At 40.3% G+C, this 19009-nt stretch overlaps 1 protein-coding gene across 1 annotated transcript in view; it reads right to left on the minus strand.

Moving 5' to 3' along the window:
- Nucleotides 1–19009, minus strand: part of LOC140359129 (titin-like) — a 342168-nt gene that overhangs the window by 159471 nt on the left and 163688 nt on the right. Inside the window, exons 80-84 of the mRNA XM_072443997.1 lie at nt 3582–4011; nt 3183–3488; nt 1942–2123; nt 576–705; nt 355–506 (exon numbers count right to left, since the gene is read on the minus strand). Of these exons, the coding sequence (XP_072300098.1) occupies nt 355–506; nt 576–705; nt 1942–2123; nt 3183–3488; nt 3582–4011 (1200 nt within the window). The remainder of the gene's footprint in view (nt 1–354; nt 507–575; nt 706–1941; nt 2124–3182; nt 3489–3581; nt 4012–19009) is intronic.

Below are 19009 nucleotides of genomic sequence, written 5' to 3' on the forward strand. Positions count from 1 at the left end.
GTCTAGTCTTGGGTCTTGGGTCTAGTCTTGGGTCTTGGGTCTAGTCTTGGGTCTAGGGTCTAGTCTTGGGTCTAGGGTCTAGTCTTGGGTCTAGGGTCTAGGGTCTAGTCTTGGGTCTAGTCTTGGGTCTAGGGTCTAGTCTTGGGTCTTGGGTCTAGTCTTGGGTCTTGGGTCTAGTCTTGGGTCTAGGGTCTAGTCTTGGGTCTAGGGTCTAGTCTTGGGTCTTGGGTCTAGTCTTGGGTCTAGGGTCTAGTCTTGGGTCTAGGGTCTAGTCTTGGGTCTAGTCTTGGGTCTAGGGTCTAGTCTTGGGTCTTGGGTCTAGTCTTGGGTCTTGGGTCTAGTCTTGGGTCTTACCTTGGTCCAGGCCTTCCCGGTGGTGGTCTTCTTCTCGATGAAGTAGCTCTTGATGTGTTCTCCTCCGTCGCTCTCGGGAGCTTTCCAGGAGAGTCTGCAGGTTCCTCGGGTCACATCGCTGACCTTCAGGTCCCTGGGCGCTCCGGGCAGGTCTGGGTCAGAGGTCAGAGGGTTATAGGCTGATATAAAGACTGAAGCAGGTCTGAGGGTCCAGGACTCACCCAGGATGCTGACCCGGACCTTCAGGACCTTGTGTCCGGCCGGACTCTCTGCGTTGATGATGTAACGTCCAGTGTGACACATTTTAGACTCAGAGATCACGACTTCAGTCGACGTGTCCGAGGTGTAGACCTGAAGAAGACCAGGTGAGAACCAGGTGAGAACCAGGTGAGAACCAGGTGAGAACCAGGTGAGAACCAGGGTTAAAACCAGGTGAGAACCAGGTGAGAACCAGGTGAGAACCAGGGTTAGAACCAGGTAAGAACCAGGTGAGAACCAGGTGAGAACCAGGTGAGAACCAGGGTTAAAACCAGGTGAGAACCAGGTGAGAACCAGGTGAGAACCAGGTGAGAACCAGGGTTAGAACCAGGGTTAGAACCAGGGTTAGAACCAGCTGAGAACCAGGGTTAGAACCAGGTGAGAACCAGGTGAGAACCAGGGTTAGAACCAGCTGAGAACCAGGGTTAGAACCAGGTGAGAACCAGGTGAGAACCAGGGTTAGAACCAGCTGAGAACCAGGGTTAGAACCAGGTGAGAACCAGGTGAGAACCAGGGTTAGAACCAGGTGAGAACCAGGACCGGAACAGGACTGGATTAAAGAACTAGAGCAGGACTAAAGCAGGTCTAAATCAGGACTAAAGCAGGACTAAAGCAGGACTAAAACAGGACTCAAGCAGGACTAAAGCAGGACTAAAGCAGGACTAAAGCAGGACTAAAGCAGGACTAAAGCAGGACTAAAACAGGACTAAAGCAGGACTAAAGCAGGACTAAAGCAGGACTAAAACAGGACTAAAGCAGGTCTAAAGCAGGACTAAAGCAGGACTAAAGCAGGACTAAAGCAGGACTAAAGCAGGACTAAAACAGGACTAAAGCAGGACTAAAGCAGGACTAAAGCAGGACTAAAGCAGGACTAAAACAGGACTAAAGCAGGACTAAAGCAGGACTAAAGCAGGACTAAAGCAGGACTAAAGCAGGACTAAAGCAGGACTAAAGCAGGACTAAAGCAGGTCTAAAGCAGGACTAAAGCAGGTCTAAAGCAGGACTAAAGCAGGACTAAAACAGGTCTAAATCAGGACTAAAGCAGGACTAAAGCAGGACTAAAGCAGGACTAAAGCAGGACTAAAGCAGGACTAAAGCAGGTCTAAAGCAGGACTAAAGCAGGACTAAAGCAGGACTAAAGCAGGACTAAAGCAGGTCTAAAGCAGGACTAAAGCAGGACTAAAGCAGGTCTAAAGCAGGACTAAAGCAGGTCTAAAGCAGGACTAAAGCAGGACTAAAGCAGGTCTAAAGCAGGACTAAAGCAGGTCTAAAGCAGGACTAAAGCAGGACTAAAGCAGGTCTAAAGCAGGACTAAAGCAGGACTCGGACCTCGGCGTCCAGGGGCAGTGTGTGTCTCTCGTTCTTCTTCTCAGTCTCAGCCGTTCCATCGTAGGTCCAGGTGAGTTTGGGTAAAGGTCGTCCACTGACCGACACCGGGATCTGCAGCATTGTCCCGGCGCGAGTGTTCAAGAGGTCATTAGCGCTGAGGTCAAGGGTCAGCGAGGGCTCAACTGGAAGGAAGAGAGACAAGGTTAAATCAGGGCAAACCAGGACTAAAACGGGACTAAACCAGGTCTAAACCAGGACTAAACCAGGTCTAAACCATGTCTAAACCAGGACTAAACCAGGTCTAAACCATGTCTAAACCAGGACTAAACCAGGTCTAAACCAGGACTAAACCAGGTCTAAACCAGGACTAAACCAGGTCTAAACCAGGTCTAAACCAGGACTAAACCAGGTCTAAAGCAGGTCTAAACCAGGACTAAAGCAGGTCTAAACCAGATCTAAAGCAGGACTAAACCAGGTCTAAACAAGGACTAAACCAGGTCCAAACCAGGTCTAAACCAGGACTAAAACAGGACTAAACCAGGTCTAAACCAGGACTAAACCAGGTCTAAAGCAGGTCTAAACCAGGACTAAACCAGGTCTAAACCAGGTCTAAAACAGGACTAAAACAGGACTAAACCAGGTCCAAACCAGGACTAAACCAGGTCTAAAGCAGGACTAAACCAGGTCTAAACCAGGACTAAAGCATGACTAAACCAGGTCTAAACCAGGACTAAACCAGGTCTAAACCAGGTCTAAAGCAGGACAAAACCAGGACTAAAGCAGGTCTAAACCAGGACTAAAGCAGGACTAAACCAGGACTAAACCAGGACTAAAACAGGACTAAACCAGGTCTAAACCAGGAATAAACCAGGTCTAAACCAGGACTAAAACAGGACTAAACCAGGTCTAAAGCAGGTCTAAACCAGGACTAAAGCAGGTCTAAACCAGGACTAAAGCAGGTCCAAACCAGGACTAAAGCAGGTCTAAACCAGGACTAAAGCAGGACTAAACAAGGACTAAACCAGGACTAAAACAGGACTAAACCAGGTCTAAACCAGGACTAAACCAGGTCTAAACCAGGTCTAAAGCAGGACTAAACCAGGACTAAAGCAGGTCTAAACCAGGACTAAAGCAGGACTAAACCAGGAATAAACCAGGTCTAAAGCAGGTCTAAAGCATGACTAAACCAGGACTAAAGCAGGTCTAAACCAGGGCTAAACCAGCATACTAAGCATACTCACTGAGGATGTCCTGCACCATCACGTCTTTGGTCACTGCAGGCTCGGACAGTCCAGCAGCGTTGACGGCGTAGACTCTGAACCGGGCTTTCCGGTTCTCCCGGAGGTTTGGGACGGTGAAGTCGGTGACGATGTGAGGTTTCTCCACTGAAGTGAGACGTTTCCACTCAGCCATGCCTTCCTCGTGAGCTTCAATCACGTAGCCTCTCACCGGAGCGCCGCCGTCCTTCTCTGGAGGACTCCAGCTCAAACTCACCGTGGAGTTGGTCTTGTCCCGCACCAGCAGATCCAGTGGGGGTCCGGGCGGGTCTGAGAGGGCACAGGTCAGAGGTCAGTCTGAGGTACTGCCAGACTACATGTACCACTGTATTTCACACGTGTTACTTCACACGTGTTACTCACTGCATGGCTCCTGGGCGAAGCGGCACAGCGTTCCCTCACTGGGGGGCCCCACTCCAGCCGCGTTCTGAGCGGCGACTCTAAACTGGTACTCGGTTCCCTCGATGAGGCGCAGGACGGTGTACTGCAGGCCTCTGACGGCAGGTTTGGTGACGGGCGAGCGGTTGACTCGGCCCCAGTACACGGCGCCGCGCTCTCTCTTCTCCAGCCAGTAACCCTGGATACTGGAGCCGCCGTTCTCCAGAGGAGGCTCCCAGGTCACCGTCATGCTGGTGGCGGTGGCAGCAATGATCTTGGGGTTTCTGGGCGGTCCTGGCAGACCGAACGGGTCCCGCAGCTGCACCTTCTCCGAGTCGCAGCCGTCGCTCACGCCAAACTTGTTTTCTGCTTTGATCCTGAACTGGTACTGTCCATTAAAGTCCAGTTTGTGCACCTGCCAACGCAGTTCAGAGTGTTGAGCTTTCACTTCAGACTTTAGACTCTAAAGACCGTTAAACATCTTTAAGGCTTTTAAACATGTTCAACATATTTCTGCAACGTTTCCCACATTTTTCCCACATTTTTCCCACATGTTTCCCCCATGTTTCTTACATGTTTCTCACATGTTTCCCACATGTTACTTACATGTTTTTTACATGTGTCTTACATATTTCCCCCATGTTTCTTACATGTTTCTCACATGTTTCTTACATGTTTCTCACATGTTTCCCACATGTTTCTTACATGTTTCCCCCATGTTACTTACATGTTTTTTTTACATGTTTATTACATGTTTCCTACATGTCTCTTACAAGTTTCCCCCATGTTACTTACATGTTTTTACATGTTTCTTACATGTTTCCCCCATGTTACTTACATGTTTCTCACATGTTTCTTATGTTTCTTACATGTTTCCCACATGTTTCTTACATGTTTCTTACATGTTTCCCACATATTTCCCACATGTTTCTTACATGTTTCTCACATGTTTCTCAAATGTTTCCCACATGTTACTTACATGTTTCCCACATGTTTCTTACATGTTTCTCACATGTTTCTTACATGTTTCCCACATGTTTCTCACATGTTTCCCCCATGTTACTTACATGTTTCTTACATGTTTCCTACATGTTTTTTACATGTTTCTCACATGTTTCTCACATGTTTCTTACATGTTTCTTACATGTTTCCCACATGTTTCTTACATGTTTCCCACATGTTTCCCACATGTTTCTTACATGTTTCCCACATGTTTCCCACATGTTTCTCACATGTTTCTTACATGTTTCCCACATGTTTCTCACATGTTTCTTACATGTTTCTTACATGTTTCCCACATGTTTCTCACATGTTTCCCACATGTTTCTTACATGTTTCTTACATGTTTCTTACATGTTTCCCACATGTTTCTCACATGTTTCCCACATGTTTCTTACATGTTTCCCACATGTTTCTCACATGTTTCCCCCATGTTACTTACATGTTTTTTACATGTTTCTCACATGTTTCTTACATGTTTCCCACATGTTTCTTACATGTTTCCCACATGTTTCCCACATGTTTCCCACATGTTTCTCACATGTTTCTCACATGTTTCCCATATGTTTCCCATATGTTTCTCACATGTTTCCCATATGTTTCTCACATGTTTCCCACATGTTTCCCACATGTTTTCCACATGTTTCCCACATGTTTCCCACATGTTTCCCACATGTTTCCCACATGTTTCTCACATGTTTCCCATATGTTTCTCAAATGTTTCCCATATGTTTCCCACATGTTTCCCACATGTTTCCCACATGTTTCTCACATGTTTCTTACATGTTTCTTACATGTTTCCCACATGTTTCCCACATGTTTCCCACATGTTTCTTACATGTTTCTTACATGTTTCTTACATGTTTCCCACATGTTTCTCACATGTTTCCCACATGTTTCTTACATGTTTCCCACATGTTTCCCACATGTTTCTCACATGTTTCCCACATGTTTCCCACATGTTTCTCACATGTTTCTCATATGTTTCTCACATGTTTCTTACATGTTTCCCCCATGTTTCTTACATGTTTCTCACATGTTTCTTACATGTTTCTCACATGTTTCCCACATGTTATTTACATGTTTTTTACATGTGTCTTACATGTTTCCCCCATGTTTCTTACATATTTCCCCCATGTTACTTAAATGTTTCCCACATGTTTCTTACATGTTTCCCCCATGTTACTTACATGTTTTTTACATGTTTCCTCCATGTTTCCTACATGTTTCCTCCATGTTTCCTACATGTTTCTTACATGTTTCTCACATGTTTCCACATGTTTCCCACATGTTTCTTACATGTTTCTTACATATTTCCCCCATGTTACTTACATGTTTTTTTTACATGTTTATTACATGTTTCCTACATGTCTCTTACAAGTTTCCCCCATGTTACTTACATGTTTTTTAGATGTTTCTTACATGTTTCCCCCATGTTACTTACATGTTTCTTACATGTTTCTCACATGTTTCTTATATGTTTCTTACATGTTTCCCACATGTTTCTCACATGTTTCCCACATGTTTCTTACATGTTTCCCACATGTTTCTCACATGTTTCCCCCATGTTACTTACATGTTTTTTACATGTTTCTCACATGTTTCTTACATGTTTCCCACATGTTTCTTACATGTTTCCCACATGTTTCCCACATGTTTCCCACATGTTTCTCACATGTTTCTCACATGTTTCCCATATGTTTCCCATATGTTTCTCACATGTTTCCCATATGTTTCTCACATGTTTCCCACATGTTTCCCACATGTTTTCCACATGTTTCCCACATGTTTCCCACATGTTTCCCACATGTTTCCCACATGTTTCTCACATGTTTCCCATATGTTTCTCAAATGTTTCCCATATGTTTCCCACATGTTTCCCACATGTTTCCCACATGTTTCTCACATGTTTCTTACATGTTTCTTACATGTTTCCCACATGTTTCCCACATGTTTCCCACATGTTTCTTACATGTTTCTTACATGTTTCTTACATGTTTCCCACATGTTTCTCACATGTTTCCCACATGTTTCTTACATGTTTCCCACATGTTTCCCACATGTTTCTCACATGTTTCCCACATGTTTCCCACATGTTTCTCACATGTTTCTCATATGTTTCTCACATGTTTCTTACATGTTTCCCCCATGTTTCTTACATGTTTCTCACATGTTTCTTACATGTTTCTCACATGTTTCCCACATGTTATTTACATGTTTTTTACATGTGTCTTACATGTTTCCCCCATGTTTCTTACATATTTCCCCCATGTTACTTAAATGTTTCCCACATGTTTCTTACATGTTTCCCCCATGTTACTTACATGTTTTTTACATGTTTCCTCCATGTTTCCTACATGTTTCCTCCATGTTTCCTACATGTTTCTTACATGTTTCTCACATGTTTCCACATGTTTCCCACATGTTTCTTACATGTTTCTTACATATTTCCCCCATGTTACTTACATGTTTTTTTTACATGTTTATTACATGTTTCCTACATGTCTCTTACAAGTTTCCCCCATGTTACTTACATGTTTTTTAGATGTTTCTTACATGTTTCCCCCATGTTACTTACATGTTTCTTACATGTTTCTCACATGTTTCTTATATGTTTCTTACATGTTTCCCACATGTTTCTTACATGTTTCCCACATATTTCCCACATGTTTCTTACATGTTTCTTACATGTTTCCCACATATTTCCCACATGTTTCTTACATGTTTCTCACATGTTTCTCAAATGTTTCCCACATGTTACTTACATGTTTCCCACATGTTTCTTACATGTTTCTCACATGTTTCTTCCATGTTTCCCACATGTTTCTCACATGTTTCCCCCATGTTACTTACATGTTTCTTACATGTTTCCCACATGTTTCTTACATGTTTCCCACATGTTTCCCACATGTTTCCCACATGTTTCTCACATGTTTCTTACATGTTTCCCACATGTTTCCCACATGTTTCTCACATGTTTCCCACATGTTTCTTACATGTTTCTTACATGTTTCTTACATGTTTCCCACATGTTTCTCACATGTTTCTTACATGTTTCCCACATGTTTCTCACATGTTTCTCACATGTTTCTTACATGTTTCCCACATGTTTCTCACATGTTTCCCACATGTTTCTTACATGTTTCTTACATGTTTCTTACATGTTTCTTACATGTTTCTCACATGTTTCTTACATGTTTCTTACATGTTTCCCATATGTTTCTTACATGTTTCCCACATGTTTCCCACATGTGTCCCACATGTTTCTCACATGTTTCTTACATTTTTCCCACATGTTTCTTACATGTTTCTTACATGTTTCCCACATATTTCCCACATGTTTCTCACATGTTTCCCACATGTTTCTTACATGTTTCTTACATGTTTCCCACATGTTTCTCACATGTTTCCCACATGTTTCTTACATGTTTCCCACATGTTTCCCACATGTTTCTTACATGTTTGCCACATGTTTCCCACATGTTTCTCACATGTTTCCCATATGTTTCCCACATGTTTCCCACATGTTTCCCATATGTTTCCCACATGTTTCCCACATGTTTCCCACATGTTTCCCACATGTTTTCCACATGTTTCCCACATGTTTCCCACATGTTTCCCACATGTTTCCCACATGTTTCTCACATGTTTCCCATATGTTTCTCAAATGTTTCCCACATGTTTCCCACATGTTTCCCACATGTTTCCCACATGTTTCCCACATGTTTCTCACATGTTTCTTACATGTTTCTTACATGTTTCCCACATGTTTCCCACATGTTTCCCACATGTTTCTTACATGTTTCTTACATGTTTCTTACATGTTTCCCACATGTTTCTCACATGTTTCCCACATGTTTCTTACATGTTTCCCACATGTTTCTTACATGTTTCCCACATGTTTCCCACATGTTTCTCACATGTTTCCCACATGTTTCCCACATGTTTCTCACATGTTTCTCATATGTTTCTCACATGTTTCTTACATGTTTCCCCCATGTTTCTTACATGTTTCTCACATGTTTCTTACATGTTTCTCACATGTTTCCCACATGTTATTTACATGTTTTTTACATGTGTCTTACATGTTTCCCCCATGTTTCTTACATATTTCCCCCATGTTACTTACATGTTTCCCACATGTTTCTTACATGTTTCCCCCATGTTACTTACATGTTTTTTACATGTTTCCTCCATGTTTCCTACATGTTTCCTCCATGTTTCCTACATGTTTCTTACATGTTTCTCACATGTTTCCACATGTTTCCCACATGTTTCTTACATGTTTCTTACATATTTCCCCCATGTTACTTACATGTTTTTTTTACATGTTTATTACATGTTTCCTACATGTCTCTTACAAGTTTCCCCCATGTTACTTACATGTTTTTTAGATGTTTCTTACATGTTTCCCCCATGTTACTTACATGTTTCTTACATGTTTCTCACATGTTTCTTATATGTTTCTTACATGTTTCCCACATGTCTCTTACAAGTTTCCCCCATGTTACTTACATGTTTTTTAGATGTTTCTTACATGTTTCCCCCATGTTACTTACATGTTTCTTACATGTTTCTCACATGTTTCTTATATGTTTCTTACATGTTTCCCACATGTTTCTTACATGTTTCCCACATATTTCCCACATGTTTCTTACATGTTTCTTACATGTTTCCCACATATTTCCCACATGTTTCTTACATGTTTCTCACATGTTTCTCAAATGTTTCCCACATGTTACTTACATGTTTCCCACATGTTTCTTACATGTTTCTCACATGTTTCTTCCATGTTTCCCACATGTTTCTCACATGTTTCCCCCATGTTACTTACATGTTTCTTACATGTTTCCCACATGTTTCTTACATGTTTCCCACATGTTTCCCACATGTTTCCCACATGTTTCTCACATGTTTCTTACATGTTTCCCACATGTTTCTCACATGTTTCTTACATGTTTCTTACATGTTTCCCACATGTTTCTCACATGTTTCCCACATGTTTCTTACATGTTTCTTACATGTTTCTTACATGTTTCCCACATGTTTCTCACATGTTTCTTACATGTTTCCCACATGTTTCTCACATGTTTCTCACATGTTTTTTACATGTTTCCCACATGTTTCCCACATGTTTCCCACATGTTTCTTACATGTTTCTTACATGTTTCTCACATGTTTCTCACATGTTTCTTACATGTTTCTTACTTGTTTCCCATATGTTTCTTACATGTTTCCCACATGTTTCCCACATGTGTCCCACATGTTTCTTACATGTTTCCCACATGTTTCCCACATGTTTCTTACATGTTTGCCACATGTTTCCCACATGTTTCTCACATGTTTCCCATATGTTTCCCACATGTTTCCCACATGTTTCCCATATGTTTCCCACATGTTTCCCACATGTTTTCCACATGTTTCCCACATGTTTCTTACATGTTTCCCACATGTTTTCCACATGTTTCCCACATGTTTCCCATATGTTTCCCACATGTTTCCCACATGTTTTCCACATGTTTCCCACATGTTTCTCACATGTTTCCCATATGTTTCTCACATGTTTCTTACATGTTTCTCACATGTTTCCCATATGTTTCCCATATGTTTCTCACATGTTTCCCATATGTTTCTCACATGTTTCCCACATGTTTCCCATATGTTTTCCACATGTTTCCCACATGTTTCCCACATGTTTCTCACATGTTTCCCATATGTTTCTCAAATGTTTCCCACATGTTTCCCACATGTTTCCCACATGTTTCTCACATGTTTCTTATATGTTTCTTACATGTTTCCCACATGTTTCCCACATGTTTCCCACATGTTTCTTACATGTTTCTTACATGTTTCCCACATGTTTCTCACATGTTTCCCACATGTTTCTTACATGTTTCCCACATGTTTCCCACATGTTTCTTACATGTTTCCCACATGTTTCCCGCATGTTTCTTGCATGTTTCCCACATGTTTCCCACATGTTTCTCACATGTTTCTCACATGTTTCTTACATGTTTCCCCCATGTTTCTCACATGTTTCTTACATGTTTCTTACATGTTTCTTACATGTTTCCCACATGTTTCCCACATGTTTCCCACATGTTTCTTACATGTTTCTTACATGTTTCCCACATGTTTCTCACATGTTTCCCACATGTTTCTTACATGTTTCCCACATGTTTCCCACATGTTTCTTACATGTTTCCCACATGTTTCCCGCATGTTTCTTGCATGTTTCTCACATGTTTCCCACATGTTTCTCACATGTTTCTCACATGTTTCTTACATGTTTCCCCCATGTTTCTCACATGTTTCTTACATGTTTCTTACATGTTTCTTACATGTTTCCCACATGTTTCCCGCATGTTTCTCACATGTTTCTTACATGTTTCTTACATGTTTCCCACATGTTTCCCACATGTTTCTCACATGTTTCTCACATGTTTCTTACATGTTTCTTACATGTTTCCCCCATGTTTCCCGCATGTTTCCCCCATGTTTCTTACATGTTTCCCACATGTTTCCTACATGTTTCTCACATGTTTCCCACATGTTTCCCACATGTTTCTTACATGTTTCCCACATGTTTCCTACATGTTTCTCACATGTTTCCCACATGTTTCCCACATGTTTCCCACATGTTTCTTACATGTTTCCCACATGTTTCCCACATGTTTCTTACATGTTTCCCCCATGTTTCCCGCATGTTTCTTACATGTTTCCCACATCTTTCTTACATGTTTCCCACATGTTTCCTACATTTTTCTCACATGTTTCCCACATGTTTCCCACATGTTTCTCACATGTTTCCCACATGTTTCCCACATGTTTCCCACATGTTTCCCGCATGTTTCTCACATGTTTCTTACATGTTTCTTACATGTTTCCCACATGTTTCCCACATGTTTCTCATGTTTCTCACATGTTTCTTACATGTTTCTTACATGTTTCCCGCATGTTTCCCCCATGTTTCTTACATGTTTCCCACATGTTTCTTACATGTTTCTTACATGTTTCCCACATATTTCCCACATGTTTCTTACATGTTTCTCACATGTTTCTCAAATGTTTCCCACATGTTACTTACATGTTTCCCACATGTTTCTTACATGTTTCTCACATGTTTCTTACATGTTTCCTACATGTTTCTCACATGTTTCTCACATGTTTCTTACATGTTTCTTACATGTTTCCCACATGTTTCTTACATGTTTCCCACATGTTTCCCACATGTTTCCCACATGTTTCTCACATGTTTCTTAAATGTTTCTCACATGTTTCCCACATGTTTCCTACATGTTTCTCACATGTTTCCCACATGTTTCCCACATGTTTCCCACATGTTTCTCACATGTTTCCCACATGTTTCTCACATGTTTCTTACATGTTTCTTACATGTTTTCCACATGTTTCTTACATGTTTCCCACATGTTTCCCACATGTTTCCCACATGTTTCTCACATGTTTCTTACATGTTTCTCACATGTTTCCCACATGTTTCTTACATGTTTCCCACATGTTTCCCACATGTTTCTCACATGTTTCCCATATGTTTCCCACATGTTTCCCATATGTTTCCCACATGTTTTCCACATGTTTCCCACATGTTTCCCACATGTTTCCCACATGTTTCCCACATGTTTCCCACATGTTTCTCACATGTTTCCCATATGTTTCTCACATGTTTCTTACATGTTTCTCACATGTTTCCCATATGTTTCCCATATGTTTCTCACATGTTTCCCATATGTTTCTCACATGTTTCCCACATGTTTCCCACATGTTTTCCACATGTTTCCCACATGTTTCCCACATGTTTCTCACATGTTTCCCATATGTTTCTCAAATGTTTCCCACATGTTTCCCACATGTTTCCCACATGTTTCCCACATGTTTCTCACATGTTTCTTACATGTTTCCCACATGTTTCCCACATGTTTCCCACATGTTTACATGTTTCTTACATGTTTCCCACATGTTTCTCACATGTTTCCCACATGTTTCTTACATGTTTCCCACATGTTTCTTACATGTTTCCCCCATGTTTCTCACATGTTTCTTACATGTTTCTTACATGTTTCTTACATGTTTCCCACATGTTTCCCGCATGTTTCTCACATGTTTCTTACATGTTTCTTACATGTTTCCCACATGTTTCCCACATGTTTCTCACATGTTTCTCACATGTTTCTTACATGTTTCTTACATGTTTCCCCCATGTTTCCCGCATGTTTCCCCCATGTTTCTTACATGTTTCCCACATGTTTCCTACATGTTTCTCACATGTTTCCCACATGTTTCCCACATGTTTCCCACATGTTTCTTAAATGTTTCCCACATGTTTCCTACATGTTTCTCACATGTTTCCCACATGTTTCCCACATGTTTCCCACATGTTTCTTACATGTTTCCCACATGTTTCCCACATGTTTCTCACAGGTTTCTCACATGTTTCTCACATGTTTCTCACATGTTTCCCCCATGTTTCCCGCATGTTTCTTACATGTTTCCCACATGTTTCTTACATGTTTCCCACATGTTTCCCACATGTTTCTCACATGTTTCCCACATGTTTCCCACATGTTTCCCACATGTTTTCCACATGTTTCCCATATGTTTCCCACATGTTTCCCACATGTTTCCCACATGTTTCCCACATGTTTCCCACATGTTTCTCACATGTTTCCCATATGTTTCTCACATGTTTCTTACATGTTTCTCACATGTTTCCCATATGTTTCCCATATGTTTCTCACATGTTTCCCATATGTTTCTCACATGTTTCCCACATGTTTCCCACATGTTTTCCACATGTTTCCCACATGTTTCCCACATGTTTCTCACATGTTTCCCATATGTTTCTCAAATGTTTCCCACATGTTTCCCACATGTTTCCCACATGTTTCCCACATGTTTCCCACATGTTTCTCACATGTTTCTTACATGTTTCCCACATGTTTCCCACATGTTTCCCACATGTTTCTTACATGTTTCTTACATGTTTCCCACATGTTTCTCACATGTTTCCCACATGTTTCTTACATGTTTCCCACATGTTTCTTACATGTTTCCCCCATGTTTCTCACATGTTTCTTACATGTTTCTTACATGTTTCTTACATGTTTCCCACATGTTTCCCGCATGTTTCTCACATGTTTCTTACATGTTTCTTACATGTTTCCCACATGTTTCCCACATGTTTCTCACATGTTTCTCACATGTTTCTTACATGTTTCTTACATGTTTCCCACATATTTCCCACATGTTTCTCACATGTTTCCCACATGTTTCTTACATGTTTCTTACATGTTTCCCACATGTTTCTCACATGTTTCCCACATGTTTCTTACATGTTTCCCACATGTTTCCCACATGTTTCTTACATGTTTGCCACATGTTTCCCACATGTTTCTCACATGTTTCCCATATGTTTCCCACATGTTTCCCACATGTTTCCCATATGTTTCCCACATGTTTCCCACATGTTTCCCACATGTTTCCCACATGTTTTCCACATGTTTCCCACATGTTTCCCACATGTTTCCCACATGTTTCCCACATGTTTCTCACATGTTTCCCATATGTTTCTCAAATGTTTCCCACATGTTTCCCACATGTTTCCCACATGTTTCCCACATGTTTCTCACATGTTTCTTACATGTTTCTTACATGTTTCCCACATGTTTCCCACATGTTTCCCACATGTTTCTTACATGTTTCTTACATGTTTCTTACATGTTTCCCACATGTTTCTCACATGTTTCCCACATGTTTCTTACATGTTTCCCACATGTTTCTTACATGTTTCCCACATGTTTCCCACATGTTTCTCACATGTTTCCCACATGTTTCCCACATGTTTCTCACATGTTTCTCATATGTTTCTCACATGTTTCTTACATGTTTCCCCCATGTTTCTTACATGTTTCTCACATGTTTCTTACATGTTTCTCACATGTTTCCCACATGTTATTTACATGTTTTTTACATGTGTCTTACATGTTTCCCACATGTTTCTTACATATTTCCCCCATGTTACTTACATGTTTCCCACATGTTTCTTACATGTTTCCCCCATGTTACTTACATGTTTTTTACATGTTTCCTCCATGTTTCCTACATGTTTCCTCCATGTTTCCTACATGTTTCTTACATGTTTCTCACATGTTTCCACATGTTTCCCACATGTTTCTTACATGTTTCTTACATATTTCCCCCATGTTACTTACATGTTTTTTTTACATGTTTATTACATGTTTCCTACATGTCTCTTACAAGTTTCCCCCATGTTACTTACATGTTTTTTAGATGTTTCTTACATGTTTCCCCCATGTTACTTACATGTTTCTTACATGTTTCTCACATGTTTCTTATATGTTTCTTACATGTTTCCCACATGTCTCTTACAAGTTTCCCCCATGTTACTTACATGTTTTTTAGATGTTTCTTACATGTTTCCCCCATGTTACTTACATGTTTCTTACATGTTTCTCACATGTTTCTTATATGTTTCTTACATGTTTCCCACATGTTTCCCACATGTTTCTTACATGTTTCTTACATGTTTCCCACATATTTCCCACATGTTTCTTACATGTTTCTCACATGTTTCTCAAATGTTTCCCACATGTTACTTACATGTTTCCCACATGTTTCTTACATGTTTCTCACATGTTTCTTCCATGTTTCCCACATGTTTCTCACATGTTTCCCCCATGTTACTTACATGTTTCTTACATGTTTCCCACATGTTTCTTACATGTTTCCCACATGTTTCCCACATGTTTCCCACATGTTTCTCACATGTTTCTTACATGTTTCCCACATGTTTCTCACATGTTTCTTACATGTTTCTTACATGTTTCCCACATGTTTCTCACATGTTTCCCACATGTTTCTTACATGTTTCTTACATGTTTCTTACATGTTTCCCACATGTTTCTCACATGTTTCTTACATGTTTCCCACATGTTTCTCACATGTTTCTCACATGTTTCTTACATGTTTCCCACATGTTTCCCACATGTTTCCCACATGTTTCTTACATGTTTCTTACATGTTTCTCACATGTTTCTCACATGTTTCTTACATGTTTCTTACTTGTTTCCCATATGTTTCTTACATGTTTCCCACATGTTTCCCACATGTGTCCCACATGTTTCTCACATGTTTCTTACATTTTTCCCACATGTTTCTTACATGTTTCTTACATGTTTCCCACATATTTCCCACATGTTTCTCACATGTTTCCCACATGTTTCTTACATGTTTCTTACATGTTTCCCACATGTTTCTCACATGTTTCCCACATGTTTCTTACATGTTTCCCACATGTTTCCCACATGTTTCTTACATGTTTGCCACATGTTTCCCACATGTTTCTCACATGTTTCCCATATGTTTCCCACATGTTTCCCACATGTTTCCCATATGTTTCCCACATGTTTCCCACATGTTTTCCACATGTTTCCCACATGTTTCTTACATGTTTCCCACATGTTTTCCACATGTTTCCCACATGTTTCCCATATGTTTCCCACATGTTTCCCACATGTTTTCCACATGTTTCCCACATGTTTCTCACATGTTTCCCATATGTTTCTCACATGTTTCTTACATGTTTCTCACATGTTTCCCATATGTTTCCCATATGTTTCTCACATGTTTCCCATATGTTTCTCACATGTTTCCCACATGTTTCCCATATGTTTTCCACATGTTTCCCACATGTTTCCCACATGTTTCCCACATGTTTCCCACATGTTTCCCACATGTTTCTCACATGTTTCCCATATGTTTCTCAAATGTTTCCCACATGTTTCCCACATGTTTCCCACATGTTTCTCACATGTTTCTTATATGTTTCTTACATGTTTCCCACATGTTTCCCACATGTTTCCCACATGTTTCTTACATGTTTCTTACATGTTTCCCACATGTTTCTCACATGTTTCCCACATGTTTCTTACATGTTTCCCACATGTTTCCCACATGTTTCTTACATGTTTCCCACATGTTTCCCGCATGTTTCTTGCATGTTTCCCACATGTTTCCCACATGTTTCTCACATGTTTCTCATATGTTTCTCACATGTTTCTTACATGTTTCCCCCATGTTTCTCACATGTTTCTTACATGTTTCTTACATGTTTCTTACATGTTTCCCACATGTTTCCCGCATGTTTCTCACATGTTTCTTACATGTTTCTTACATGTTTCCCACATGTTTCCCACATGTTTCTCACATGTTTCTCACATGTTTCTTACATGTTTCTTACATGTTTCCCCCATGTTTCCCGCATGTTTCCCCCATGTTTCTTACATGTTTCCCACATGTTTCCTACATGTTTCTCACATGTTTCCCACATGTTTCCCACATGTTTCCCACATGTTTCTTACATGTTTCCCACATGTTTCCTACATGTTTCTCACATGTTTCCCACATGTTTCCCACATGTTTCCCACATGTTTCTTACATGTTTCCCACATGTTTCCCACATGTTTCTTACATGTTTCCCCCATGTTTCCCGCATGTTTCTTACATGTTTCCCACATCTTTCTTACATGTTTCCCACATGTTTCCTACATTTTTCTCACATGTTTCCCACATGTTACCCACATGTTTCTCAGATGTTTCCCACATGTTTCCCACATGTTTCCCACATGTTTCCCGCATGTTTCTCACATGTTTCTTACATGTTTCTTACATGTTTCCCACATGTTTCCCACATGTTTCTCATGTTTCTCACATGTTTCTTACATGTTTCTTACATGTTTCCCGCATGTTTCCCCCATGTTTCTTACATGTTTCCCACATGTTTCTTACATGTTTCTTACATGTTTCCCACATATTTCCCACATGTTTCTTACATGTTTCTCACATGTTTCTCAAATGTTTCCCACATGTTACTTACATGTTTCCCACATGTTTCTTACATGTTTCTCACATGTTTCTTACATGTTTCCTACATGTTTCTCACATGTTTCTCACATGTTTCTTACATGTTTCTTACATGTTTCCCACATGTTTCTTACATGTTTCCCACATGTTTCCCACATGTTTCCCACATGTTTCTCACATGTTTCTTAAATGTTTCTCACATGTTTCCCACATGTTTCCTACATGTTTCTCACATGTTTCCCACATGTTTCCCACATGTTTCCCACATGTTTCTCACATGTTTCTTACATGTTTCTTACATGTTTTCCACATGTTTCTTACATGTTTCCCACATGTTTCCCACATGTTTCCCACATGTTTCTCACATGTTTCTTACATGTTTCTCACATGTTTCCCACATGTTTCTTACATGTTTCCCACATGTTTCCCACATGTTTCTCACATGTTTCCCATATGTTTCTCACATGTTTCCCATATGTTTCCCACATGTTTTCCACATGTTTCCCACATGTTTCCCACATGTTTCCCACATGTTTCCCACATGTTTCCCACATGTTTCTCACATGTTTCCCATATGTTTCTCACATGTTTCTTACATGTTTCTCACATGTTTCCCATATGTTTCCCATATGTTTCTCACATGTTTCCCATATGTTTCTCACATGTTTCCCACATGTTTCCCACATGTTTTCCACATGTTTCCCACATGTTTCCCACATGTTTCTCACATGTTTCCCATATGTTTCTCAAATGTTTCCCACATGTTTCCCACATGTTTCCCACATGTTTCCCACATGTTTCTCACATGTTTCTTACATGTTTCCCACATGTTTCCCACATGTTTCCCACATGTTTACATGTTTCTTACATGTTTCCCACATGTTTCTCACATGTTTCCCACATGTTTCTTACATGTTTCCCACATGTTTCTTACATGTTTCCCCCATGTTTCTCACATGTTTCTTACATGTTTCTTACATGTTTCTTACATGTTTCCCACATGTTTCCCGCATGTTTCTCACATGTTTCTTACATGTTTCTTACATGTTTCCCACATGTTTCCCACATGTTTCTCACATGTTTCTCACATGTTTCTTACATGTTTCTTACATGTTTCCCCCATGTTTCCCGCATGTTTCCCCCATGTTTCTTACATGTTTCCCACATGTTTCCTACATGTTTCTCACATGTTTCCCACATGTTTCCCACATGTTTCCCACATGTTTCTTAAATGTTTCCCACATGTTTCCTACATGTTTCTCACATGTTTCCCACATGTTTCCCACATGTTTCCCACATGTTTCTTACATGTTTCCCACATGTTTCCCACATGTTTCTCACAGGTTTCTCACATGTTTCTCACATGTTTCTCACATGTTTCCCCCATGTTTCCCGCATGTTTCTTACATGTTTCCCACATGTTTCTTACATGTTTCCCACATGTTTCCCACATGTTTCTCACATGTTTCCCACATGTTTCCCACATGTTTCCCACATGTTTTCCACATGTTTCC

The sequence above is a fragment of the Eucyclogobius newberryi genome, unplaced genomic scaffold, assembly GCF_026437365.1.
Source record: "Eucyclogobius newberryi isolate DKJ021-1_F unplaced genomic scaffold, fEucNew1.0.hap1 SCAF_14, whole genome shotgun sequence".
Taxonomy (NCBI): Eukaryota; Metazoa; Chordata; class Actinopteri; order Gobiiformes; family Gobiidae; genus Eucyclogobius; species Eucyclogobius newberryi.